A 25,082-nucleotide genomic window follows, 5' to 3' on the forward strand; every position below is an offset into this window, starting at 1 on the left:
CCCTCCTGGCCTCCCCCCACATCCTCCCACCCAACCTGCCCCCCCCAAGCTGCAGCCAGCGCTGCCCACACCCCCACACTCCAGCTCAGGGCAAACCCAGCTCTTTGCTCAGAAACGGAGCGGGGGGGCAGGGAATGGATGTTTCCCCTTCCAACAGGCATTTTACAAAAATCTTAGCAAACACTTGAAATGCTGCTGTGCCCCGACCGGGCTTGGCAGCTCCAATTTTGTGTCCTCTACAACCCCAAAAGCATTTAATATTTTCAAGAGAAACTGAGCTCAAAACCCCCCTTCAATCACTCACATAGGGGACCGGCAGCAACACCCCGCTGCAGCAATCGCCCCCCTAGCCCTCCCCACTAGCCCCAGTTGCCTGTTTTTCCCCCAAGAAAGGCCTTTGGCAAAAATCTTAGATGAAACGTAGAATCCCCTCCCTAAACCACCGGCCCAAGATATTGCTGTCAGCTCAAACTCTTCTAAAAACAATAGTTGAAAATTATTGAATTGCTTGAAAATGTACATCCTTTGCTCCATCTTCCAGTTTCAGCGTCCCTGAGCTCATGTCCAAACGCAATGGGATCAAGAAACATTTCTCTTCCATTAATGGGAGATGAAAATAGAGGGTCAGTTATTAATTAACAGAGCCATTAGTGATTTCCCATCCTTGCTGGTGGCACAGATGGGTTCCTGCTGCAGGTGGGGGGGAGATGATCCTCCTTTCCCTTATTTCTGATGACAATTCCCAGAACGATGAAGAGACTGGGGACAACCACAGTAGTCAGAAAGACTTTTTCCTTCAAGAAATATCATTCTTGCTGCAGAAAACTTAAATTTTTCATCACTTTCCCATTAGAGGGATTATATCTCCCCCTCCTGCCCCATGGGATCCCCGTTTCTTTTGGCTCCTCTGAAAATGTGGCCCCAAAAGAGTCTGATATTGGAGTTTGGGGGCATTCATACATAGTTTGGTGCACAGAGCTTGTGTGCATGCGCATGTGCACACGCATGTGCATGGATATTCGCACATTGCCAGCACACCCACGCTCCCCCCAGCACCTGGGCAGCCCCTTCTCCCTCGCCATAGCCCAGGCCCCTTAATTAGAAAACTCAACAACTGAACATTTTCCACCCAAATCTGGTTTTCAGCTGCATTTTTGCTGGCTTGGATTTCACTAGGAGTGTTATTGCCTGCTCCAGCTTTTTCAAGCCTTGGTTTGAAAACAAGAGCCGAGGGAGGAGGCACATAATCCTGTGTTTGCCCGATGCGTACGCCCAGCAGCAAGAATTAAAGCAGGTTTAATCCAGTTCTTGATTTTCCAATTTCTCCTTACGGGAAACTGCCCTCACCCAGCTCCTGCCTTTTCCGAAATGACACCCACCGGTGAGCCGAACCTGGGCAAAAACAGTAACATGCCACCCACTCTCCACAGTTAAGACAAACACCCTATACTTAAGGTTATTTAGGAAGCAGAGGCACGTTCATGCCAGTGGAAAGTACTGGATTATAAAATAGAAGCTCCTGTGTCACTGTGGACCATCTGGCTGGGAAGGGGGTGACTAATTGCACCGCACAACATGACATCTAAAAATATAATGAAGCAAGTTGAGAAAGGCCAAGCAGTGAAGTTAGTTTGCTGAACTTCAGCTGCTCGACCATCCCGCATCACCAGGGATGGAGCATCAGGCCAAAATTTCATCACAGGTGACCCCAAACACGCCCGGTGTGATTTTTCGCATTGTTTTGGGCAATACGGTGCCTCATACAGCGCAGCTGCCTCGGCACGGCCACTCGTGGAAACCAGCGGTGCGCCACAGTTGCTCTGACTCTTGAGAAAAGCCATCTGTGCTTGCGATTTTTAAATTAAATTTACCGGACGTGCTCTCAAAGCAAGAAGAACCGGGCTGGTCTTCTCCCTTCCGGCAAATTCTGGATGGCTGTTACAATTTTATACCAAATAAATTTATGGTTTTTCTTGCTCTGGCTTGCTTTCTGATCTGGCGCTTCCAGTAACTCAGCATGCTGGGAAACGATATTTTCTTCCAGGCCCTATAGAAGAGCACAAAACACTATAAAATCATCCCACCACCTAATTAATTTGAGGAGTCACAGGAGGAAACTTGGAGCAGGAGGTGCTAGCGGGAAAGTTGCACCGTGACATCGAGAAAACCCACTTTGACCTTCAGTGAAATAAAGGTCCTGATTCTGCCAAGGGCAGAAAGCAGCTCCAACATCCACACGAATGGAGAAACCAAGCTCAAAGCTGTGGCTCTAAAGAAAGAAGTTGCAGGATCTGTCTTGGAAAACAGTTCTCGGAGAAACGGCTTTGCCCTCCGCAAAGTCCAGGTTAGCCAGGGACCACGGTGCTGTCAGCCCAGCGCCCTGCCCCATCCACATCTTGTCTGAAAGGACAAGATCCTCGGGACACACAGATGTTTGTCATCAGCTCCACCGCGGTCACAGCAAATTTATAAATGCGGCTCCATTTCTGGGGAGAGACTCTACTCGTGACTATTATCTGCATAGCTAAAGATGAGATGTTGGAGCTGGAGATTGTAATTAGTAGAGGAGAATCTGGCTATCGATTTCAATGCAAGTTGCCTCAAACACGGGATGCCAATTCCACTTCAGAAGCAACTTGCAAAACACAAAGGCCTGAGATGAGGCCAAAAAAAAGAAAAAAAAAAAAAAAGCTAATCAGTGCTTCATGCCTCAGTTTCCCCACCCGTGAGGGTGAATTCCTTTGCAAAACACATGGATAGCCACTGAATGAGAGTGCTATATAACACTCAAACTGGAGGTGCTGTCAATGAACAAATATAATAATCCTGGTCACACGGATGACACCCTCACATTCAATTCCTTGCTCCTATTATTCAGGGCAAGATCAAAACTTTGCTCGAGGGCAAACCACAGCCCAGCGAGGTTCACCCAGGCTCTGGCAAAGAACCAGCCGCAGGACCAGAAGCTGCATCCTCTGCATCCCCCAGTCACAGCCGCCCACCACCTCCCAGAGCTTTTCGTTCAAAAGACGCTTTCCCCGAGAGGCTAAATAGAAAGACGGGACAATAACACACGTGTCGATCACATCCGTGTGCTGGAGGAGCCCCTTTCTGCCCCACTGCTCTCTAAACACAGCGGGACGCGAGCCGGGAGAGCCGACTCCATGCCGACAGGTGCTGATAAGCCTCTTCCCACCTGGAGAGGGATCAGTTAAACTCCTGTAAATCACTGAGCTGGAGCTGATGAGGTTTTCAGGAGTGAGAAGAGCTCTCGCTTATGCCCTTCTCAGTAACACACTTGGAAGGTGCGATCCGGTCCATGCCATCGTGCTACTGAGCCTCTCTCAAAAGGCCAGTTCAGGTTTAGTGACCGTGAAAACTTTACGATTCTCCCACCCAACCTTCCATGTTCTTGGAAAAAGCCAATGTGACTTTTCAAACATCCCTAACTATTTATGGAAAATTCATTTCCACCCAGTTAAAGGTGAATTTTGAAAAATTTCCATTCCAACTTGAGTGACAGCTCCCGTGCCCAGCCCTACACATGTCCGGACCCCAGGACAGAAGCGGCTTTGATATCCACAAAGCTCAACAAGCCAAAACACACCCAGAGCCCTCAACCGGCCCATCAAACAGTGCATCAGGGACTGAGTTTGGGAGCACCTTGGATTACACAGAAGAGGACTGCTGCCTTAGCTGGCCCCGGTAAAAGCCGACGGCAGGATCTCATGAAGGTCCAGAGCCTGTCGCGTTGGTCGAGGTACAAATATTCGAATTTCCGATCACGAAGACAAGTCCTACTTCATGTGGGCTAAGACGTGCTTTAAATAGTCCGCTTGGCCCACTGCGTCCGAGGGGAAAATCTCCTGGCAAATGTCACAAGCCTGAGCACCCTCACAGGTGAGGATGGCTCCTTGCCCAAGCGTACCGTCCTCCAGCATCCAGCCCGGCGTCCAGGATGTCTGCAAGGAGCAAAGGGGAAAAGTGGTCAGTGGGAATGGCAGAAGCAGCCTTTTTTCAAGCCCCCAGCTGCGTCCAGCCTCCAGCCTGGGGTCTGCCATGCCGAAGCACAGCCTCCAAAAGCAGACACCAAGTTTTTGTGCCTGCAGAAAGGCTGGGCTAAGGGCTGCTCCCCCATGCTGGAGTCTGGGGGAGCTTCAGTCCCCCCTCGCTCCATCCTCGCCAAAATCCACCAGAGGATCCTGTCTCTGTACGGCACCTGAGCATCTCCCATTGCCCATCGCTTATATCTCAGCAGCTACAATTGCTATCCAAGCCAGAACATGAGAAAAGTGCTTTTGTAAAAAGCAAGGTGGAGCGCATTTGTAATTTCCTTTTTGTGCCATTATCATTTAAGTGCTGATAAGGCACATTAGGGCTTTACCAGACAGACACCGCTTCCATTTCTTTCTTTCTTCTCCTTCTTCTTAAAAAGAAACTAGCTTCTAAATATAGCCCAGGCTGAAAATCAATAGCTTTCCCCATGAATATGCAGCCATGGCAGATGTAAAATAATTTTTAAGGGCCTCATTTAGGAGAAGGAATGAAAGGAAATGGGCTTGGCATTATAGGCACCCTCACCGGTAAGTCCAGGGTTGGTGTTCCACCTGTAACACACATTATGAAGGCTTACCGGGAGGACTGAGCGGCCAGAGTTTAGGATGTCTTTAGAAATCATCCTTTTCGGGGCATATAAATCAGAGAGAAAAAAGGAAAATATTTAAGAGCTCATTTAACTTCCAGAGCCAAAGGAGGTTGATACAGTTTTTCCCCCTGAGACTGAATCGACTGTTTCAAGAGTTCTTCAATGCCTCAGAAAGGATCATGGGAGGGACTTCTCCCAAAGTGCATCAGATGCTGCTTGGCAGCCAGATCCCAGGGGCTTCTATGTACCCAATTCCCCCGGGAACCAGAGAATTGGGTGCCTAGAGACTGTTTAAGGACATAACCCTAAACCTCCACTCTGCCACAGCTTCCCATGTGTTACAGCAGGGCTGAAGGAGAGGATGCTGAAGATTGACAGATGCCATTACGCCAGGAAGAGCACGCAAAAGTCACAGATAAAAATCCCCGTCAGCTTCACACGTTACCTTCACGGGTCCTCGGATCTCTACCGGGACTTTAGCCTCAGCAGGCAGAGCACTTTCGCTGGGAGCATCTTCTCTCCGAAGGGCTTCTGGGGCTTCGTAGAGATCCAAAAGAGTCAGGAAGGAGTCCACGACAACTGGATTTGGTGCCACCAAATCCTGCGGGCTGCAGCAAGCTCTCACTTCTTCCTTGGGGCCTTTCAACATAGGAAGCATCCTACAGGTTTTCAGCCACGTATCTACATCCACCTTCTCGCTCCTCTCTGCCTTGCTGCTGCCAAAAGCTACAGCAAGAGCCGCTCCTCCAGTTCCACCGCCGAAGACGCTGCCATTCGCGGTGCTTGGTGGGTACTTGCCGTTGAAGCCAGGCAGCGTCCCGGCAGCATGCGGCTGCGCCAGGGGATGAGCAGAGCCCTCTGGGTCGGAAGCGGCGGATGCCGGTGCCTCTGAGCATTTCTGGTGGCTGTCCGGTGGTCTTTCCCCTTCCTCCGTGACCATATCCTCCGTGCACTGGATTGGCAGCGACACGGGGATATCTTTGAAAGAAAGCAAGCCAGAGCGGTCATTCCTGGGACTCTAACGGCATTTGTGTTTTGCCTTCCCATTGCCTAATTCTCCTTTTGCGCTTGCAGAACAACTGGGTGCTACCTCCTTGCTGGCAAAGCTCGCTTGTTCCCATCGCTTGTCCCCCAGGGAAGTGGTTGAGTCACCATCCCTGGAGGTATTCAAAAAGCGCATAGACAAGGCACTTCAGGACATGGTTTAGTGGGCATGGTTGATGGTTGGACTCGATGATCTTAAAGGTCTTTTCCAACCTAAATGATTCTATGTTTCTATAAATCATATAGCTGGATATAAATCATACAGCTGGCTGGACCAGCGAAGAAAGGGCATCCGAGGACAGCCAGAGAGAGCTGAGGGTTGGAGGAGCATTAGCTACCTTAGGAGATGTTGAGACATTGCTGCGTCCCCAAAAGCCGGGCTGATCCCAGTAATGGCTTTGGTTTAGGTCCTGTTTGGAGACGTTTAGTTGCACACCAGCCCCAGGAAGGACACACAGACGGCGGAGCTGCGGGGAAATGAGGCGAGCACAGAGGTGGGGAGCACATGGTGGGGAGCACACGAGGCTGCTGGTTTCACAGCACATGGCAGCTGTTTCCCTGAGCCAATCCCTCCTGACCACAGAAAACACCCTTTAAGGTCGGCAACAACGTGCAAAACCCTGCGGGAGTGATGCGACTGCTTTCGGGGGGACAGATGAGCACATGGACCACGGCCAGGGGGCTGGGAGGGAGATTCCTTGGAAAACCAGGCAGGTTGCTGGGGAGGGCGAGAACATTTCCCTGGGTGGCTTCCAGGCTGTGGAGGTTCCACCGCCATCCCTGCTTCCCAAAACCGCTCCAGGCAATGGGTACCATCTGCCCCACACTCCTTCCCCCTCTCCCCAGGGGTGAGACGTGTGAATAAGCAGTGGCACGCCTGCGGCAGTTTTAACATGACTCTAAGCAGACACACACACACGTTACTCCGCGTTTGATGGAGAAGGCGAAGCCAAAAAGCCACGACAGCCAGCGCGGGTTGCAGAGCACGCTTCTGCCTTAAACCAGCTTCACGTTACCCCCACTTTCCACAGCAAACTTCTTGCCAGCATCAGGACAAAGGTTCAAATTACACCTGTCAGCCCGGATCTGCAGTTTCAGTGTACCCTCCCCAGCCCCGCCGCTTACCAAGGACGGGTCCCTTCCTGGCAGTCAGCTTCTGGAGGAGCTTGCCCTGCTTTGTGCACAGATCCCGCAGCCTGGCGACCTCCTCACAGAGCTGGAGGAATATTTCTTCCATCTCCATCGTGCCTGATCAGGAGAAAAGGAAGAGGAAATGACTGGCTGCGTGTTATTCAAAGGCAGCGAGGAGCTGCCGAGGTTACCCCGAGCTGATGGGATGGGGAGGACCAGGCTCGGTCGTGCTGCAGGATCCCTGTGCTCATGTGCGTGGGACTGCAAAGAAAGAAGCACTCCCAGTTCTCTTACAATTTACACAGAAAAAAACTGAAAAGGGAAGTGATTCTTTCCGAGTCAGGGGATAACTGAACAGCCAAACTGGGCTTTTCCACCTCTCAGCCCACAGCTGCCACAAGCTCAGCTCCTAACAACCAAAAAGTCCCATTTATTGAAAAATCTACCCGGAAAAAGTTGCATTTCCCATTCACTTAGTACCAAGGGATCTAATTTTTTGTGCAGTGGCATGAGAGCAGACAAACTCCCGACAACAAACCCATACAGGGAACAATGTCCAAGTGTGGGGGCACAATTCCCCTTTCTTGAGAAGCTCAGCCCCAAGCTGCCCCTTCTGCTCTCAAAAATGCCCTGCAAATTAAAATCTAGCTCATGCCCACACGGTATGCGTTAACCAAATATTGTTACTACAAAGAAAAACCTCCCTGCATTGTGTTCAACACATTTCTCCTTGCTTTAACAGCTGTATTGTGGATTAGACTTTCCAGTTTTACCATATTGCACCAATTATTACCAGTCTGAAAGATAATAAATAAAACCAAAGCTCAGTACAAATCTGCAAGCCATCTGCAAAGTACATTTTAATTTGAAAGATTCGTGCAATCTCGATTAGCATAAATATGCAAATCGGCTTTGCTTCCTGTCATATTTTCCAGGTTCGCTGCTGCTCAGCACTGCAAATCTAAGCTCCGGCTCTGTAATTAGGGGCTCGGCTGATCGGTTTGATGGAGTCTCCTCTGACGCTCAGGGTGATGTGGATTCCCCGGTAGAGGCGAAAGGCAGAAATCCCGACCGGCCCGAAGGAAACGCACCCGGAGCAAGGAAAACTGCAGACAAAATGGTAAGGCTCGCTTCCAGTGCAGGTATTTCTGCACTTCTCACACAGCAAACAAGCTGTGATGGCAACTGCATCGTATTTTTGGCTGTTTGGGTCCCACTGATTCTTAAAAACCAAGGATAAATGTTTTGCACCCTCCAAAGCAGCTAACTCCATAGCTAACTTATCAAATTAAAGATTAAGAGGATATATTTTGTCTGAGAGTTATATATAATTATGCCAATTAATTATTAAGAAGTGTGTGATTTGGAGCTGTCACTCCCAAGCAAGGCTGTATTGATTTTGTATGATCCCTGCTGTTTTTTTCAGTAGTTAACTGCTTCTTCATTTCCCCCAAATTGCTTTTTGACACTAGGAGGACGGTGCACCGGGAGATTTTAATCTCCTGCATAACCTGAAAAGCATTTCACAAATTGCAATTAAAAGAAGCAATCTGAGAACACAAAAATCCCGGGGAAATCAGATGCTCGGGGTTCACCGATCAACTCGGAGGGGCAGGACCTGCCTTCAGCCGTGTTCTCCCTTGGCGCTGGGGAATGGGGCTGATTTAACGCAGTGAAAAGCCCGTCCCCACCCCGTCTCCCACAACACAGCCTGGTGTGGACCCTGTGAAGCCACAAAAGCTCCGTTTTCCACAGAAGCACACTTACTTTGGTGGGGGGCCCTCCTTTCCCCAGCTGGGCGGCCACGGCACGACATCGGGCTCGGCGAGTTGCAGCTGAAAAAAGTTTAGCAGCAGCAAACTTTGGGGTAGGGAATTTCCCCTTCAGTTTTTGCGCTAAGAGCGAAACCTCTGCACGGCAGCGAGGCAGGAAACAAAGCGGCAGTGAATTACAGACAGCCACTGCGCAAACCCAGGGTTTAAATTTAGCTCTGAAAAGCACAGGAGATGATTATGAAGGCCAAGGGTGGCCTCACGACGGGTGAGTGTTGGCTCCTCTCTGCGCCGCGCTGGGTGAGGCAGGTGCCTTTTCTGGGATTCGGTTTCCCCCCACCTTTCTCTAGCAACTCTTCAGTGCTTTAACGCGGAGGCTGCCGGGTATTTGTGCGTCTGCGGTGCCCCCGAGCCCTGCCCGACTTATCCCCTGTAAGGCAGCTAATATTCAAGCTAATATCCCAATAATCCAAATTAATACTCACTCTGCCCCAGCTCAAATCTCCCAAATCCTCCGTATAGCACAGGAGCCAAAGCAAAATCCTCAGCTGGGCAATTAAAACCCGCCCAGGGCTCGTCCCTCCAAGATCCCCGAGAAGCCACTGGGGTTTTCCCCGTTGTCCTTCTGCTTTTTCTCCCTCCTGCGCATCTCGACCGCAGCCTCTCCTGGGGTGCATGGGAGGTTTGGGGGCTGCTTGTGCCCTCCCTTGCAAGCGCAGGAATCCCTCGCCAATGGGCTTGTACCTGTCACATCGTCCCCGAAGCGGCTCTGAGCGGCTCTTTCAAACCACCAGTATCTCACCTGGCTTTTCCAGGGAGTTTTTGTGCAGTGTCTAGCAGCTGCTGATCCTCAGGCCGAAGCTTCATGAAGATACCACCATCTAGTGTTAAACACGGGTCTTAAGGACGTGGGAAACGGGGCGCTTGGAGCGGGGGGCTCGCCGTTTGGGGGATCGCGGCCTCATGCCCAAGCACAGGTTCAGGGCGCCGGTGGAGAGCAGCAAGCTGGTGCAATCGGCAGGTCGACGAGAAGAGACAGACTAATAAGGGATGACGCAGGGGGATGGGAATAATTAGCAAGTTCCCGTGTTGATAGTCTATTTATAGTGAGCGGTGTGCTTACAAAAAATATTGCCAGCGATTATTACATCCCAGTAAAACTGACAGTAAATAAACTCCCAGCCACAGGGAAATGCTGCCCCCGAGCCAGGAAGCTCAGGAAGCTCTGCAGCGCCCACGGAATAATTAATAAATAAGAGTAATAATAAAAAATGTGGCACGAACTGAGGAACAAGCACAGGTAGGAAGGGCATTCGCACCGTGCTGGGGCTTCTCTCCCTGCCGGCTGGCAGTCGGGCAGCACCCCCAGTGCCAGGCCTTTACTGGTCCCCAGCACACCTGGGGTCACGCCCTTATGGCCTCTATAGGCCCCTGAGGCTCCCAGCACCCCCAGTGCCAGGCCTTTACTGGTCCCCAGCACACCTGGGGTCACGCCCTTATGGCCTCTATAGGCCCCTGAGGCTCCCAGCACCCCCAGTGCCAGGCCTTTACTGGTCCCCAGCACACCTGGGGTCATGCCCTAAGGGCCTCTATAGGCCCCTGAGGCTCCCACCACTCCCAGTCCCAGGCCCTTGTAGCCCCTACGGCCTCCATAGGCCCCTGTGGCTCCCAGTGCTCCCAGCACCCCCAGTACCAGGCCTTTGTAGCCCTTATGGCCTCTATAGGCCCCTGAGGCTCCCACAGCCCACAGTGCCAGGCCTTTATAGCCCCTATGGCCTCTACAGGCCCCTGAGACTCCCACCACCCCCAGTGCCAGGCCTTTACTGGTCCCCAGCACACCTGGGGTCACGCCCTTATGGCCTCTATAGGCCCTGAGGCTCCCACCACCCCCAGTGCCAGGCCTTTACTGATCCCCAGCACACCTGGGGTCACGCCCTTATGGCCTCTATAAGGCCCTGAGGCTCCCACCACCCCCAGTGCCAGGCCTTTACTGGTCCCCAGCACACCTGGGGTCATGCCCTAAGGGCCTCTATAGGCCCCTGAGGCTCCCACCACTCCCAGTCCCAGGCCCTTGTGGCCTCTATAGGCCCCTGCCGCCCCCTGCACCACCAGTGCCAGGCCCCTATAGCCCCCGTGCCTAGCCTATACAGCCCCTACAGACCCCTTGTCCCCACCGCTACCCCGCTGTCAAGCCGGCGGCAGACCGGCGGGCGGCGCTAGGACGGCAGCGGCGCTCCCCCGGCGGGCGGCGCTAGGACCGCGGCGGTGCCACCCCCGCGCACCTGTACCCCGGGGCGGCGGCAGGTGGCGGCGGCGGCGGCGGCGGCGGCCCCGCCCCGCCCGCGCGCCAGCCCCGCCCCGCCCCGCCCCGCCGGGACGGCACCTGCGACCCCGCGCCCGCCGCCGCCGCGGAGCTCGGTGAGCGGAGGGAGGGGGGGGGGGGGGGGGAATTGTCGGGGGGGCGGGCAGGGAGAGCCGGCTGCACCGGTCCCGGTCCCGGTCCCGGTCCCGGTCCCGGTCCCGGTCCCGGTCCCGGTCCCGAGCCCGAGCCCGAGCCCGAGCCCGTGCGCACCGGGGAAGGGACCGGTCTGGAGCCCCCGCCGTGGGAAGAGAGGGTCCGGGGGGTCCTGGTGCGGAGCCCGGTCCCGTCCCGGAGGGAAAAGGGGCTGGAGGGTCCCGGTGCGGAGCTTTCCCCTCCCCCGGGGAAGGAGCCGGGGGGTCCCGGGACGGAGTTCCCCCGGGGTAAAGAGGGCTCGGGGGGTCCTGGTGTGGGGTCCCGCGCCTCGGGGGAAGGGTCTGGGGTCCCGGGATGGAGCCCACCCGGGGCTGTGTGGCTCCCTGTCCCGCGGTGGGCAGGATCCGGCCCCTTTCACCCCCACGGGGCATCCCCCCTGCCACCCAGCCCGTCTCCGGGGGGTCCCGGTCCCCCACGACCGGGACCGGGACCCCAAGGGCTCATCCCAGCCGGGGCGAGGCCAGTGGCTGGGCGGTGGGACCCCGGTGGGACCCCCCACCTTCCCCTCGAACCCCCCCAGCATCACCGGTTCCTGAAACCGGAGCCGTACCACGATGCTCGGGTGAGAGGAACCAAACCCCGCTGGCAGCACCGGTAAGGAACCGGGCTTTTCCCCCGGCCCAACCGGCGGCAGGGTAGCAGGGTGCTGCCGGATTGCACCCTGTTTCCCGCTGTTGGCTTTTTTTGCAATCCTCACCGCTTCCGAGGTCGCAATCGTGGCCGCCGGCTCGCTGCCACGTGGAGCGCGTGGCCACGTCGACCACGGCCGCCCTGTTTGCTCGCGGTGTCAGTGTTGATTTGCTTTTATTTTATTTATTTCCCCCTTTTTCCTTCTCTGCTGGGGCAGTGCCTCTCGATTTCCACCTCTCCCCACAATTCCTCCTTCCCACACCACGGAGGATGCTCCGGCTACCACCAAATTTCCACCAAGTCCCTTTTCCCCTTTTTCGGAACCCAGTGGGCTCCACCGGATAATTTTGGCGTTAGTTTTCCTGGGGATGGGGCGAGCCCCATCCCGGCAGGGAATTTTTGGGATGGGCTGGATGGGACGGAGCAGCGTCAACCTGTGGCTTTGCAGGGCTGGTAGTGGCGAGTGCAAGCATGCCAGGAGCTTGGGCCGCAGCTCGTTGCAAAATCCACCCCAGCGCTTTTTGGGGAGGATTTGGGGCGGGGGTTACTTTGCTTTTTGGCCCCTTTTGGGGGAGGGATTGGGGAAGGGAGTTGGGGTTGGAGCTCCCTCGAGAGCTGCAGTGCTGCTGTTGTGCACAAATCTGTGCCCGAGCGTCGCCCTGGGGTTTATTAGCATCGCACGGCTAATGAGCGCGCTTCGTTAATGTGGTCACAGCAACGTGGCAGGAAGGAGACTCTTGGACAGATGCGGAGATAGTGAAAACAGGGGTTTGCTCCCCAAAATGAGTTGCTCTTCGCCGCTTGCCTCCTTGCATGGCAGCGGCTCGCACTGTGCAACGAAAGCATCGGGGCTCAGGGATGCAAGTGGGATGGGAGCATCTTTGCTCAGATACAAGCAGAAATTGAGGTGGATTTATTTTTTTCCTTAATTCTGCTTTTTTTTTTTACCAACCCCCCTGCGGAACCGGTGCCGCCCGGTCCCACCATGACTCGGGAACGGGTGGCCTTGGCAGTGAAGCGTGGTCCGGCCGCTGGCTTTGATCCCCACGGCGCTGAAAGCGGTGACCCCGGGGACCGCCTTGTCCCTCCTCCTTTACAAGCCGAAGCTTCCTCGCCCTTGAAGTTGCTGGCAGGTGCCCTTCTCAGCTCCAGGGCCGCACCATTTCCAAGGCAATAAAAAGAAAAGGAAAAAAGAAATAAAGGAGGGAGGGGGACTCCGAAGAGGAGGAGGAGGAGATGCCGGTGAATGGCTCCCGCGGAGCTTGTCCATGCTCCGGCGGCAGCAGCTCACAAAGAGCAGCCGCGGGAGGTTTGCTCGCGGTGGGAAAGTTCAGTTTTTGCCGGGTCCCGGCGGAGGGTTTGCAGCCGGTGCTGAGTTCTCGGTGGCCGCTGCGCCGGACAGGGCACCGGACACCAAATCTGCTGCTCCAATTTAGCCGAAACCGAAGCGCTGCGGGGTCTTGCACATGTTTTCCTTCCCAGCGATGCTGCAGGCAGGAAAAATACCCCAGGGAAAGGTTCTTTCTACGCGACCAAAAATATTTCGGCAAATTTTGAGGGTTTATTTTAGCTTTGTTACGCTGCTCCTGGCATGCACGGGGAGGATGCAGGGGGGGATGCTGCAGCTGCTGGCTCGGTCACGAGAGAAACTGCTGGGAAAGTCCCGCGCTCGTGGTGGCCAGATCCAGCACACCTCGCAGCATTTTTTGAACCTCACTTTTTCCCAGTGTTTTCTTTTTAGCACGGATTTACGCCTGGAAGAGCCATGGGGGGATTTTACAGGTCTCCCTTGCCCCCTTGCAGGGAGTGAATGTTATTAATGGAATATTAATTATATATGAATACATATTAATATCAAGGGGTTGCAGCCAAAGTGCATCCAGTCTGTGAATTAACCTGCGGATGTTTCTCCTCCTCCCCAGGTTACCGGAGCAGAGCAGAACATCATGAAGCACCCTGAGACCCCGCGTCCCTGAAACACCCATCGCCACAGGGAGGACCCTCCAGAAACCGCGCGGGGCGGAAAAACCAAAATGAGGCTCTTCCGGAGACGCTACAGCCCCTTGAAGGTGGCTTTGGCAGGCGCCGTCTTCATCATCTTCCTCTTCATCCTGCAGAAGGATGTGGGGAACAAGGACCCGAGCGAGGAACCCTGGTTGAAGAACATCGTCCAGGGGAAGGACCAAGTCCTCGACCTGATGCTGGGGGCGGTCAACAACATCCGAGACTCGATGCCGAAGCTGCAGATCAGAGCTCCGGTTCGGCAAGAGGAACCGCTGCCCAGCGCTCGCTCCTGCCTACCCGGCGTCTACACGGCGGCGGAGCTTCGGCCGCTGATGGAGAGACCCCCCCAAGACCCCGCCAGCCCCGGAGCCGACGGCAAAGCCTTCAAGAAGGATCAATGGACGCCGGAGGAGACGAAGGAGAAGGAGCGAGGTTACGAGAAGCATTGCTTCAACGCCTTCGCCAGCGACCGCATCTCCCTCCAGCGAGCGCTGGGACCTGACAGCCGCCCGCCGGAGTAAGAGCCATCACCCAAAGAGCCCCGTGGGTCTGTTTGCTCCCGGAGAGGCCGGGAGGGGGCAAGTTTAAGGGGAAATAAAAGCAGACTGGGGATGGGCTGTCACCAAGCACTGGCAGGGGATCGAATGGAGAGAGGGCTGAAAAAATACATTTTTTTTAATTTTTTTTTTCCCCCTACTTTTTGTCTCCTTGGGGTTGGTTTTTAACGGCAATGGGCAAAAGCCAGCGGAGGCTCTTTGTGTCTCCATGTACCTGCTCGCGGCCGGGTGGCTTCAGCATCTCCCCCCCCTTTCCCTCCCCTCCCTCTTTCATTTCAGCCGGCTCCAGTAATCGGACTTTTTCTTTTCTTAGCCGAGTGGAACAGCCTCAGACCCCGCTGGGTTGGGAGGGGGAGGCGAAGGAAGAGGCATAAACTTAAGAGATTTCCTCGCTTGCCCTCTGGCCACGGGCTGCCGGATTAAAGCATAGCCCCCCCCAACCCCTGCCTGCTCGAGGGGCTGGGCTGGGGAAGGCTTGGGGGGGCGGATTTTGGGGTGCAAAAAAGGCTTGAATAGGAGGTAGAAACCCAGCCCTGGTGTGGAAACTGCCCCCCCCCCATGCCAGCAGGCGATTATCCGTGCTTAGCAGGTGTAGCAGTGACAATGGGGGGGACACCGGGGCCCGGCAGGCAGCAGGAATGTGATTCACTCGACCGGCGACGGGGGGAGAGGTAGAAATCAATTGAAATCCAAGCGGCGATGAGCCGAGAGCCACCGGGGCCAGGAGCTGCTCTCCTGCCGTGGGGTTTCGGGGGGGACAAGGGGTGTTTTGTTTCTGTCTTGCCCCCCCACCCCACCCCGTCTTGCTTAGACCTCCGCTTTTCTCTCTCGGAGGTGCATCGACCAGAAATTCAAGCGGTGCCCCCCCTTGCCCACCACCAGCGTCGTCATCGTCTTCCATAACGAAGCTTGGTCGACGCTGCTGCGGACGGTGTACAGCGTCCTGCACGCCTCCCCAGCCCTCCTCCTGAAGGAAATCATCTTGGTGGATGATGCCAGCACGGATGGTGAGTGGGAGCCGCGGTGGGATGCAGGGGGATGCCAAGCATCTTTCCATCCCTGGGAGCAGCAGCTGTGAGCCACTCGAAGGAGAAGCGGCTCATGCCAAGTCTCCGAGCAGCCTGGGATGCATCCAACAGCTCTTCCACTTTGTTTCCCATCCGCCCAGGAGCACCCTCGGGGATTTTTTTCCCTTCTCCGGCATTGCTGTTAACCCAGCCCTGGAGAAAAACTGGGCGTTCCTCCCACGTCCTGCAAACACCTCATCTGTCGGCCGGCTCACCCGCCAGGCTGCAAACCTCATTAGCTACACCCAGAGTAAATTAACGATGTGGTTCAGCGCTGGGGCACTGGGGAGGAGCGGACTTTGCCCTCGCCCCAGAGATAAATGCTTCCTTTCCGCCTCTGGCGTCTGCATGGGCTCCCAAGGAGCAGAAACCTCAGGGCGGTGCAGGGCTTTATTGCCCATGAGCTTGGCTCCCGCTGCAGTGGGGATGCGGGTTGGATTTGGGATCCCTTCCCAGGATGGGTCTCCGGACATCCCAGCTCTCGCTCAGGTTTTGGCTTGGCTGCACCTGCCAAAGAGGGAGAGAAATCCCAATTTCCTTTGGTGACACCTTGTCCGCTGTCCCTTCCCTCGGTGACGGCTCGTCCGCTCGGTCCCGGTGACATTTCAGCCGCAGGGCATGAGACCTCCTCACCCCATCGTTCCCCTAATCCCTCTCTAGTGGGGGATTAGATGGGGCGGGTGGCCGGCTCCTTCACAAAACTCCCTTTCTTTAGCCAAAAACACTCTGGGATTTGGGGGAAAGGAGATTCCGTGTGTCCCCAGATCCGAATGAGGGTGCAGGGTCTGAGCAGCAGCTCCTGCGAGAGGATGGGATGGGATGGCATGGGATGCGATGGGAGGGGGCAGCAGGGTGGGCTGGTGGGATGCAGGGACTGGCATCTCCCCCATTCCGACAGATCTGATGGCTCTTTTTGCCCCACCTCAGAGTACCTGAAGGATGAGCTGGATCGCTACGTGGAGCAGCTCCAGATCGTGCGAGTCGTGCGGCAAGAGGAGCGTAAAGGGCTGATCACGGCACGGCTGCTGGGGGCCAGCGTGGCCAGCGGGGAGGTCCTGACCTTCCTGGATGCCCACTGTGAGTACCCACCACCTCCTGGGGGTCTCCAGGTTGCTGGGGCGAGGGGGGGTGAAGTTGTCTCCACTCAATGGCCAACCCTTCCCTGTGTCCCAGGTGAATGTTTCCACGGCTGGCTGGAGCCCCTCTTATCCCGCATCGCCGAAGAGCCCACGGCCGTCGTAAGTCCCGACATCGCCACCATCGATCTCAACACTTTCGAGTTCTCCAAGCCCGTTCAGAACGGCAAACAGCACAGCCGGGGCAACTTCGACTGGAGCCTGACTTTCGGCTGGGAGGTCGTCCCACCCCGGGAGAGGCAGCGGAGGAAGGATGAGACCTTCCCCATCAAGTAAGCCATCACAGGGGGGGATTTTTATCCACTCCGGAGTTGGTGTGGTGGTAGCAAAGGTTGGATGAGCCCTGGGAATACCGTGTCCGGACCCAAAGGCTGCAAAATGAACCGGCTGAATGTGCGGAGCTGCTACAGGGTGCTTAGGGAGGGACAGCCAGGGTGGCAAAGAGCTGGGTGCCCTGTGCCAGGAAACTGCCCCTTCCTCCAGTTGTTTTTGCTCCTTTTTCCAACAAATTGGCGTTTTCCCTGTTGGTTTTGATCCCTCCAAGTAGGTGATGCTGTCCCTTCCCAGCAGAGCTTCCCCCGTGGGATGCTTGTCTTGAGGGATCTCAAGAGGTTTGTGCCTGGGAGAGGATGCTCGGACACGGTCAGAGCCGTGGGGCTGGCAGAGGAGAAATGTCCCCTGGGATTTGGTGAATGTGGAGCCATAAAGGACCCTTTGCAAAAACACCTTTGTACTGCCTCCAGCCATCTCTCTGCTCCTGCAAAGTCTCTCGTTAAGTGTTTAATCACTGTCTTGTACCTTCTTGCTCTTGGATACCCAGCTACCTGGGCACAGGGTGGGCACCTGTGCTGGCACAGCAGCAAGACTGCACCAAAACCCCAGTTTTTATCCCCTTATTTAGCACGCAGAGAAACCCTCAACGGTTTTTCCCACTGCACCTCTCTGTTGGTGCCCCACGATAAGCCGGGTGCTCCCACCGGGAGATACCAGACACCCTGCCTGGCCCCATACACGTCCCGTCCCCCGGCTGGCGGCAGGGCTGGCTTTGTGCAGAGGTCACCCAGGAGACGTCCCTGTCCCAATAAAGGTCCCTTTTACCATGAGCCAGCGGTTTGGCTCCCGGCGTTGTCTCATCTCCGCTCGGCAGGAAAGCAGCAGCTCAGCAAATCCTTTTTTTTTATTTTTTTTTTAATTTTTTTTTTTTTCCTGAATAAAAGCAAGTTTCTGTTCCAGCCTCTTCTAAAGATCAGATGGAAAAGATTAGAGAAGCCAGAGGAGTGAATGGGGCGCCGGCCGCTGCACTCTAATCTCCCCCCTTCTTTTCGGCGATAGGTTTTCGGTAACAATATCCCCCTTTCGCTTTGAGTTGAGAGCTGGCGGCGAGGCCCCTCGGTGTCATGCTGCCACCGCCACCTCTGTCCCCTCCTGGCAGCTGGGTCCAGGCTCTCCGCCAAAGCCACCACATCTGGGGCACAGCTGGATGGGGTAGGGAGATGGGGGGACACAGCTGCAAAGTGCTCACAGTCGCCGTGAGGGCTGTGATGTCCCCAAAACTCAGACTTCTGCTTTTCTATTTTTATTTTAACCCTATTTTGCCCCCCCTTCTCCCTCCCCTTAGGTCCCCAACCTTTGCCGGTGGCCTCTTTGCCATCTCCAGGTCCTACTTCGAGCACATCGGCTCCTACGACGACCAGATGGAGATCTGGGGGGGCGAGAACGTGGAAATGTCCTTCAGGGTAAGGATGGCTCGGTGTCATCTTCAAAGGGCATCTTCAGGGATGCTTCTTGTTGGGGGGCACGGGGGGGGGCGGTTGGACCCCCCCACGTCTCAGGCGTTACCTCCCCGTAGGTCTGGCAGTGTGGGGGTCAAGTCGAGATCATCCCTTGCTCCGTCGTGGGTCACGTTTTCCGTTCCAAGAGCCCCCACACCTTCCCCAAGGGCACCCAGGTCATCTCCAGGAACCTGGTCCGCCTGGCCGAGGTCTGGATGGACGACTACAAGGAGATCTTCTACAGGAGGAACCAGCAAGCTGCGCAGATGGCCAGAGAGGTACCGGGCATGCCGGCGGGCTTCTGGTTCTCCCGGGTCGGGGACTGATCCTGCTGGGAGCTCGGGCCCGAGCAGAGGGAGGAGGTGGGCTCAGCCTGCAACTGGGAAAGCAAATGCAGGTGGAAAGATGTAGCCAAAAAGCTATTTTTTATTTTTTCTTTTTGACCATAATGTGTTCTAGTAGAAAAACATCAACTGTTAAAATTTTTTTTTACAACACCAAAACGTTGTGCTGTGATGCCAAAATGTCCCAGCCCTCTCGGTGAGCGGCCCCAGCCTGAGAGTACCTGCCGGGGGCTGGGGATGTCTTGCAAGACCCCACCACCGGTCTGGGTCCTGGGCACACCGTGACGGATGATGACAAAGCCGGGAGGACCCCTCAGCTCTGAGCCCCGGCTCGGGAGGGTTTTTTTGTTTTTTCCTTGCTGGCTTCGGAGGTTAGTTTAATTTTCTCACGTGACTTTGTCGATAGAAGACGTATGGTGACATTACAGACCGGCGCAAGCTGAGGGAGCAGCTCCACTGCAAGAACTTCACCTGGTACCTCCAGACCATCTACCCAGAGATGTTCGTCCCTGACCTGACTCCAACTTTTTACGGAGCGGTGAGTATGGGGATGCCTGGAGCATCCTGCTGGGCTCAGTCCTTGGCTAGAAATAACTACGGCGGTGAAGTCCCCAGAAGGCTGGGTTTGGGGTTTTTGCATTTAAACCAGCGTGCTGGAGGGTTTTGGTGCAGCTGTGTCCATCACCGGCTGGTGGGGCTGGTTCAGGCTCTGGCTGATGGTGAAAGAGCTGGAATCCGGCAGAGCTGGTTTGGGGCGAGTTACGGGGTGGGGGACCCGCGGGGATGTGGCGTTGAGTTAAATTGGGTGAAAGCTGAAAGCTTCCGTGAGCACCGTGCCAGCATTGACATGCACAGGGTGGACTTGAAAAACCGAGCTGGGGACGGGCAGGATGCGGACCGTCGGCTGCGTCCCCGAGGATGGAGCTGCCAATAAAAGCCCCTTTCCTCCAAGCCGGTTGTTGGGGTCTAAGTCCGACCGTCCTCGGCCAGGGCGATGCGAAAGCAGCCGTCGGACGCAGCGACAACCAGGGCGAGGGCTGGGCGCTGGCTCCCGTCCGGGTTTTAATTTACCTTTGTTTCCCAAAACCTCATCCCCGGCAGCTCTCATGGCGGGACGGAGGCATTGGCGCGGGCATTCCTCCCGTCCTGGAAAGGACAAGGGACCCAGACACAGCACCTAGTACCGGGTTCATGTTTGTACAGCGATAACTAAGTGCCCCACAGAGCCCAAATCCAAGGCAGATCCCTACCCCGGGACGTTGGAGCCCAGCTCACCCCCCTGCCCCTTTTTCCCCCCACCCCCCCCACAGATAAAAAATGAGGGCACCAAGAGCTGCCTGGACGTCGGTGAGAACAACCACGGTGGGAAACCGCTCATCATGTACCCCTGCCACGGGATGGGGGGCAACCAGGTGGGCACCCATCAACCCCCCCGCTGTTTTTCCCCTGGGGGTTACTTTCTCAGGGTGCAGCAGCGTCACGTCTCCTCTCTGGTCTTGCCCCCCACCCAGTATTTTGAGTACACGAGCCAGCAGGAGCTGCGGCACAATATCGGGAAGGAGCTCTGCCTGCGAGCGGGCTCGGGATCGGCCGAGCTGGGCGACTGCCAGTACCGAGGGAAGCCCGGGCGGGTGCCGGCTAACGAGGAGTGGGACCTGACGCAGGTGAGAAGATGCGTCTCCATCCCGGGAATCACCCAAGGGAACGGTGGCATCGTCCCGTCCCGTCCCCTCCGTCATGGCGATGCTTCTCTGCCGCTTCCCCTCGGTCGCATCCTTTCTTCATCCCACCAGCATCGCTGAGCTGATGCCGTCTTTATCTTTTGGCAGGACCGGCTGATTAAAAACCCAGCCTCCGGTACGTGTTTGACGGCACGAGGGAAGCACCCGGCGATGGTTCCCTGTGACCCGACGGACCCCCACCAGCTCTGGTCCTTCACCTAGGCAGAAAGCAGAGTGGCCCAAGCCCCTGGCCGTCCCCAACCGCGCTCAGGAAACCAGAATCCAAAAAAACTTCCCCTTTTTTTAATTTAAGAAGCGAAAGCCTTAAATATGCTGCATTTCATGGTTGCCTTGAACTAAGTCCCGTGCCTTTGGAGCGGGGAAAGCCCAGGGAGCGGAGCTTGGCCAGCGGTACCCCACGGAGCCCAAAACGCGGCGGTCGTAGTGATGCCTGAGGATGCTCTTTGGTACCCAGCTGCTGCTCATCCTTCCCCTCCCCGGCTCCAGCCAGAGACTCGGAAATTCGTATCGAGCATTGAAAAACACGGCCACGCCGCCCTGCACGTGAAAGCAGGGTGGGAAACTCCTGCCAGCGAGGAGGAGGATGGCGACTGGCCCTGCGGCTCGTCCCGTGGGAGGGTGGATCGTGGTTTGTCGTGGCCCCGTGTGGGTAATGGAATCCCCCTCAGCTCCCAGTACTGCCAGGGGGCTGCCAGGATCTGGCCCTCGCCCGCCATGGCCCTGCAAGCATCATGTATCACTGCTGCCAGGGTGGGAGAAGTTGGGCTGTCTGCCTTAGATATCAGGCTTGATTTGGGGGGGGGAGTTAGATTTTTTTTTTTTATTTTATTATTATTATTATTATTATTATTATTATATGATGATGATTCCTGGGTGCGATTCTGCTCGTCCTGGAGGAGAGTTTTTTTCTCCGCATGGCACAGCTCAAACGCACCGTGGCATCCTCCCAGAGAGGCTCTCACCAGCGCCTGGGAGTGAGATCTCCTTCCCCTGGTTTTCTTCAAACCCAACTACTGTAGCTGCCACTTTCATTGCCATTTCATTTAGGGGGGGTGCGGGGGACACCCCTCCTGGAAGTGGCGTGGGGGTGGGAGAACCTGTCTTTGGATACATGACCTCAAATAAAGAGATGATTTATTTTACAGACATCCCATCTCCGGCTTCCTCCAAGCTCCCACCCCTCCTCTGATTTAATTTTCCCCTCTCTTCTTGCCCTGGAAACTCCCTTTTGCAGCCCAAAAGTGGGCTTAAAGCCACTTTTGCAATGAGGCATCACATTTGGGGTGGTTCAAATTTGGGTTGGGGTTGGGTTGTCCTGTGCCAGGGTGGAGGCTTCACTGCCATCCCTTGCTGTGTTCCCTTCTGTGCTGATAAAACAAATAAGTGATTATTTGGAGACCATTTTCCACATGAAATCTTATGTTTTCCTTAGAGATAAGAGCAGAAATGCAGCAGGTGCTTTTTCCTTTTTTTTTTTTTTTTTTTTTTTTAGCTGGGTGAACTGATAATCACCGCTATCACAACTGCTGTTTTCCAGCGACTGCTCCATCAGTGGAGCAAAAACCTCAATGCCGCAGGTTCACCCTGCTCAGAACAGCCTCAATTTCTTTTTAAAGGGATAAAAAATGAAACTGTTTTGGCCAGAAATCAGGATTTTCTTATAAACTATGTTGGTGTTTCATTTAACCTCAAAATAATGCCCCATGGAGGTCATGTCTGGTCCCTGCTCTGGTGCTGGCTGTCCTGGGTGGGGTTTTTTTGGAGTGGGTGAAGGTCTTGCCCTGCATTTGCCTCAGTTTCCCCATCCCGGCAGCGATGCGGGTGCCGTTCACGTGTTGGATAAAACTCTTGGAGGCATCCCATGAATAAATGTGATACGAGGACCACAGCTGGGGCATCCTCAGGGATTGAGACCGGGAGAAACTCGTGACAACGTTGCCTGAGATGTGCAGAAGAGGAAGATGCAAAAGCAGGTCATCGTCTCCTCGGGGATTTGGGCTGCCTGTGCAAAGCCGAGGAAAACTTGGGGTGCACCCAGGGTTTTTCGGCCCTGACCTTCGGGGCCGTATGTGTTTTGGAAGAGGGACCAAGGCTGCTCGATAGGCCCATGTCACCTGGTTTTCTTCCCGTCCCTCCTTCTCCGTCCCGTTTAAAGCCGCCGGCGGCGCAGCCCCCACCACAGACGAAGCGCTGCCGTGGTCCAGGATGCTGCTGCAGCTCGTCCTCCTCGCCGCCCTCGCCCTCTGCGGTGTGTCTTTCGTGGGAAATCGTCAGCCTCGTTAGCTGATGACGACCCCCCTGGTTATGATTCACTTCCCCCTCCACCCCAATCCTCTCTCCCACAGGACGCTGCTCCGAGCAGGATCTCGATGGGGTGCAACGGGTAGTCGGTGGGACCGAGGCACGCATGCACGCCTGGCCCTCCCAGGTGGGTCCTTCCCGGGGTCAGCCGGTAAATCCCGTGGGAGGTCTCAACCCACCGGGACCATATGGTGAGACCCCCCCATGTTTCGCATCCTCCCCCCCCCTCCCCAGATCTCCCTCCAGTACTACTCCAGCGGCAGCTGGCATCACACCTGCGGAGGGTCCCTCATCCAGAGAAACTGGGTGATGACAGCAGCCCATTGCGTGGATAGGTGAGTGGGTGCGGGGAGCCCACCTTTTTCTCATGGAAAAGCTGTTTTCCACCAAAAACCTTTCCAAGGGGAAATTTTGGCTGCCCCAACCTGGAGAGCAACGGTCCTTTAAGGTCTTTGCTGGTCCTCCATTAAGAGCTTACATGGGCCATCTCTGGGAGCATCTTCTCCTTGCACTGATCCTTTCCATACCAGCTTACAGTTAAAATAATAATAATTTATGGCCTGATCCTGTGTTTTTTCGCCTTCCCGGCAGTAACCGGAACTACCGTGTCGTGGCCGGCGATCACAACCTCTACAGGAGCGACGGCAGCGAGCAGGTCTTCAGCGTGAGCAAGATCATCATCCATCCCTACTGGAATAGCAACAACGTCGCCGGGGGGTAACACGCGTGGGGAGGGGGATTTGGGGGGAGCATCGCTGGGAATCGAGGGGGGTCCTTGCAACATCCTCTCCCTCCTCTCGCCAGCTACGACATCGCCCTGATCCGCCTGTCCAGTTATGCCACCCTGAACAGCTACGTGCAGCTGGCGGTCCTGCCCCCGGAGGGATCCATCCTGCCCAACAACTACCCCTGCTACATCACGGGCTGGGGTCTCACCCGCAGTGAGTGCCGATGGGTCACCCTGGCTCTAAATCACCCAAGAAATATGGGAAACGGGGGGGGCTGAATGATATTTTTAAGCCCTTTGAGGTCCCAGCAGGCATCACGCAGGGCTTTGCTGGGGGCATGGAGTTGCCCAACGTTGAGTGGGGTCGTGCCAAGGTTTGGGGGGGATTTTATGCGGGAAAAGGGGCTCAGTGGCAGCTGTGGGCTCTGCTTTGGCAAGGGACAGGGGGGTTGCGGTGTCTCGCAGGTCTTTGCCGGCGTGGCGTTAACCGGCGCTCGGTTGCGTGCAGCCAACGGGCAGATCTCCAGCGTCCTGCTGCAGGCGTACCTGCCCGTGGTGGACTACCGGACCTGCTCCAGCTCTTCCTACTGGGGCTCCACCGTCAAGACCACCATGGTCTGTGCCGGCGGTGACGGTGTACGCTCCGGCTGCCAGGTACGACCCCGGCATCCCGCTTTTCCCCCTCCTGGCATCCCACCGGCATCCCGTTTCCTACCATCTCACACGGGTTCGTGGGTCCGGCAGGGTGATTCAGGCGGTCCCCTCCACTGCGAGGTGAAGGGGCAGTACCAGGTCCACGGCGTCGCCAGCTTCGTCTCCAGTCTGGGCTGCAACGTCAAGTACAAACCCACCGTCTTCACCCGCGTCTCTGCCTACGTCTCCTGGATGAGGAGTGTAAGGCGACGGCGGGGCTCAGGCAGCTGGGGGGCTGAGACCTGGCGCTATCATTGCACTGATGCACCGGCTGTATCCCTGCTCGGCTCAACCGTTGCCTTTCTTCTCCTTCCAGGTGATGGCCCAGAACTGAGGGGTGGCAGGAGAAGAGCCCGGTCCCCACGTTTTGGTCAGAGGGGTTTAAAACCTGTAGCTGGCATCAATAAAATCTGTTCCTCTCTCTGGCATGTTGGTGGATGCTTTGCCCCACAGCCCGACAATCCTTTCTCCTCCAACCTTCAGCATCTTTTTCTCCTCCCGTCTTCCAGAGCATCCCTTCGGCCACGTCCCTCCTCTTCCTCGCACCTTAGGAAAGAGCCACGGGGAAAAGCAACTGGCTCCGTGCTTTTGGGGCAGCCAGAAAGTCCCGGGGATAATGGGAAAGGGGAAAATGCCGCAAATCCCCTTCATGGGCAGCAACGCAGCTCCTTGGGGACACAGGGGGGATCCAGGGGGATCCGGTCGGGATTTTTCTCTGCCACTAGCTTCATTTCTCTTCCAAAACCGACCTCCTTTGCAATGAGAGATGTCGGCTTCGGTGACTGTTACCGCCTCGCCCCACGGCTGCATCCCAGAGTGCCACCTGTGCCACAACCCCGCCTGGCCCGGGGATAAAATACCAGCACCCAAAATTGCACCAAAAGCCAAATTTAAACCCCGAACCAGAGTCTCGCGGAAGAATTAAGAGGCAGGCACAGGTTCCCCGTCACCCCTTTGGCCCACCCATGTCTCTGGGTGCACGGGGGAGCCTTTCCGGGGGGG

At 55.7% G+C, this 25,082-nt stretch overlaps 3 protein-coding genes across 3 annotated transcripts; 2 read left to right on the top strand and 1 right to left on the bottom strand.

Moving 5' to 3' along the window:
- Nucleotides 1-1,280: 1,280 nt before the first annotated feature.
- LOC128151945 (uncharacterized) lies at nucleotides 1,281-8,966 on the bottom strand. The gene is made up of 4 exons (XM_052809811.1): nucleotides 8,588-8,966; nucleotides 6,815-6,937; nucleotides 5,091-5,623; nucleotides 1,281-3,962 (listed from the first exon to the last, which is right to left on the bottom strand). The coding sequence occupies exons 1-4, from the start codon at nucleotides 8,634-8,636 to the stop codon at nucleotides 3,798-3,800; spliced, it is 870 nt and encodes a 289-aa protein (XP_052665771.1). The 5' UTR covers nucleotides 8,637-8,966; the 3' UTR covers nucleotides 1,281-3,797.
- On the top strand, nucleotides 7,792-21,247 carry GALNT6 (polypeptide N-acetylgalactosaminyltransferase 6). The gene is made up of 11 exons (XM_052809781.1): nucleotides 7,792-7,940; nucleotides 13,660-14,258; nucleotides 15,133-15,305; nucleotides 16,293-16,442; nucleotides 16,539-16,773; nucleotides 18,120-18,237; nucleotides 18,351-18,551; nucleotides 19,024-19,155; nucleotides 19,928-20,029; nucleotides 20,129-20,281; nucleotides 20,447-21,247. The coding sequence occupies exons 2-11, from the start codon at nucleotides 13,771-13,773 to the stop codon at nucleotides 20,558-20,560; spliced, it is 1,866 nt and encodes a 621-aa protein (XP_052665741.1). The 5' UTR covers nucleotides 7,792-7,940; nucleotides 13,660-13,770; the 3' UTR covers nucleotides 20,561-21,247.
- On the top strand, nucleotides 20,786-25,041 carry CELA1 (chymotrypsin like elastase 1). The gene is made up of 9 exons (XM_052809407.1): nucleotides 20,786-21,008; nucleotides 22,515-22,607; nucleotides 22,672-22,787; nucleotides 22,895-22,995; nucleotides 23,252-23,377; nucleotides 23,465-23,601; nucleotides 23,896-24,041; nucleotides 24,132-24,281; nucleotides 24,397-25,041. Exons 1-9 carry the CDS (start codon nucleotides 20,786-20,788, stop codon nucleotides 24,412-24,414), a joined length of 1,110 nt encoding a protein of 369 aa, XP_052665367.1. The 3' UTR covers nucleotides 24,415-25,041.
- Nucleotides 25,042-25,082: the final 41 nt, after the last annotated feature.

The sequence above is a fragment of the Harpia harpyja genome, chromosome 15, assembly GCF_026419915.1.
Source record: "Harpia harpyja isolate bHarHar1 chromosome 15, bHarHar1 primary haplotype, whole genome shotgun sequence".
Classification (NCBI taxonomy): domain Eukaryota; kingdom Metazoa; phylum Chordata; class Aves; order Accipitriformes; family Accipitridae; genus Harpia; species Harpia harpyja.

Bases quoted from the DNA above. Each gene is read 5' to 3' on its own strand.
- LOC128151945 (XM_052809811.1), bottom strand. From the start codon at position 8,636: ATGTCGTGCCGTGGCCGCCCAGCTGGGGAAAGGAGGGCCCCCCACCAA. The intron at 5,624-6,814 runs GTAAGCGGCGGG...TTTCTTTCAAAG, and splicing joins CAGGAAGGGACCCGTCCTTG to ATATCCCCGTGTCGCTGCCA. The intron at 3,963-5,090 runs GTAACGTGTGAA...TGCTCCTTGCAG, and splicing joins AGATCCGAGGACCCGTGAAG to ACATCCTGGACGCCGGGCTG.
- GALNT6 (XM_052809781.1), top strand. From the start codon at position 13,771: ATGAGGCTCTTCCGGAGACGCTACAGCCCCTTGAAGGTGGCTTTGGCA. The intron at 14,259-15,132 runs GTAAGAGCCATC...TCTCTCTCGGAG, and splicing joins CCTGACAGCCGCCCGCCGGA to GTGCATCGACCAGAAATTCA. The intron at 15,306-16,292 runs GTGAGTGGGAGC...GCCCCACCTCAG, and splicing joins GGATGATGCCAGCACGGATG to AGTACCTGAAGGATGAGCTG.
- CELA1 (XM_052809407.1), top strand. From the start codon at position 20,786: ATGCCTGAGGATGCTCTTTGGTACCCAGCTGCTGCTCATCCTTCCCCT. The intron at 21,009-22,514 runs GTAATGGAATCC...TCCCGTTTAAAG, and splicing joins TTTGTCGTGGCCCCGTGTGG to CCGCCGGCGGCGCAGCCCCC. The intron at 22,608-22,671 runs GTGTGTCTTTCG...GGTTATGATTCA, and splicing joins CGCCGCCCTCGCCCTCTGCG to CTTCCCCCTCCACCCCAATC.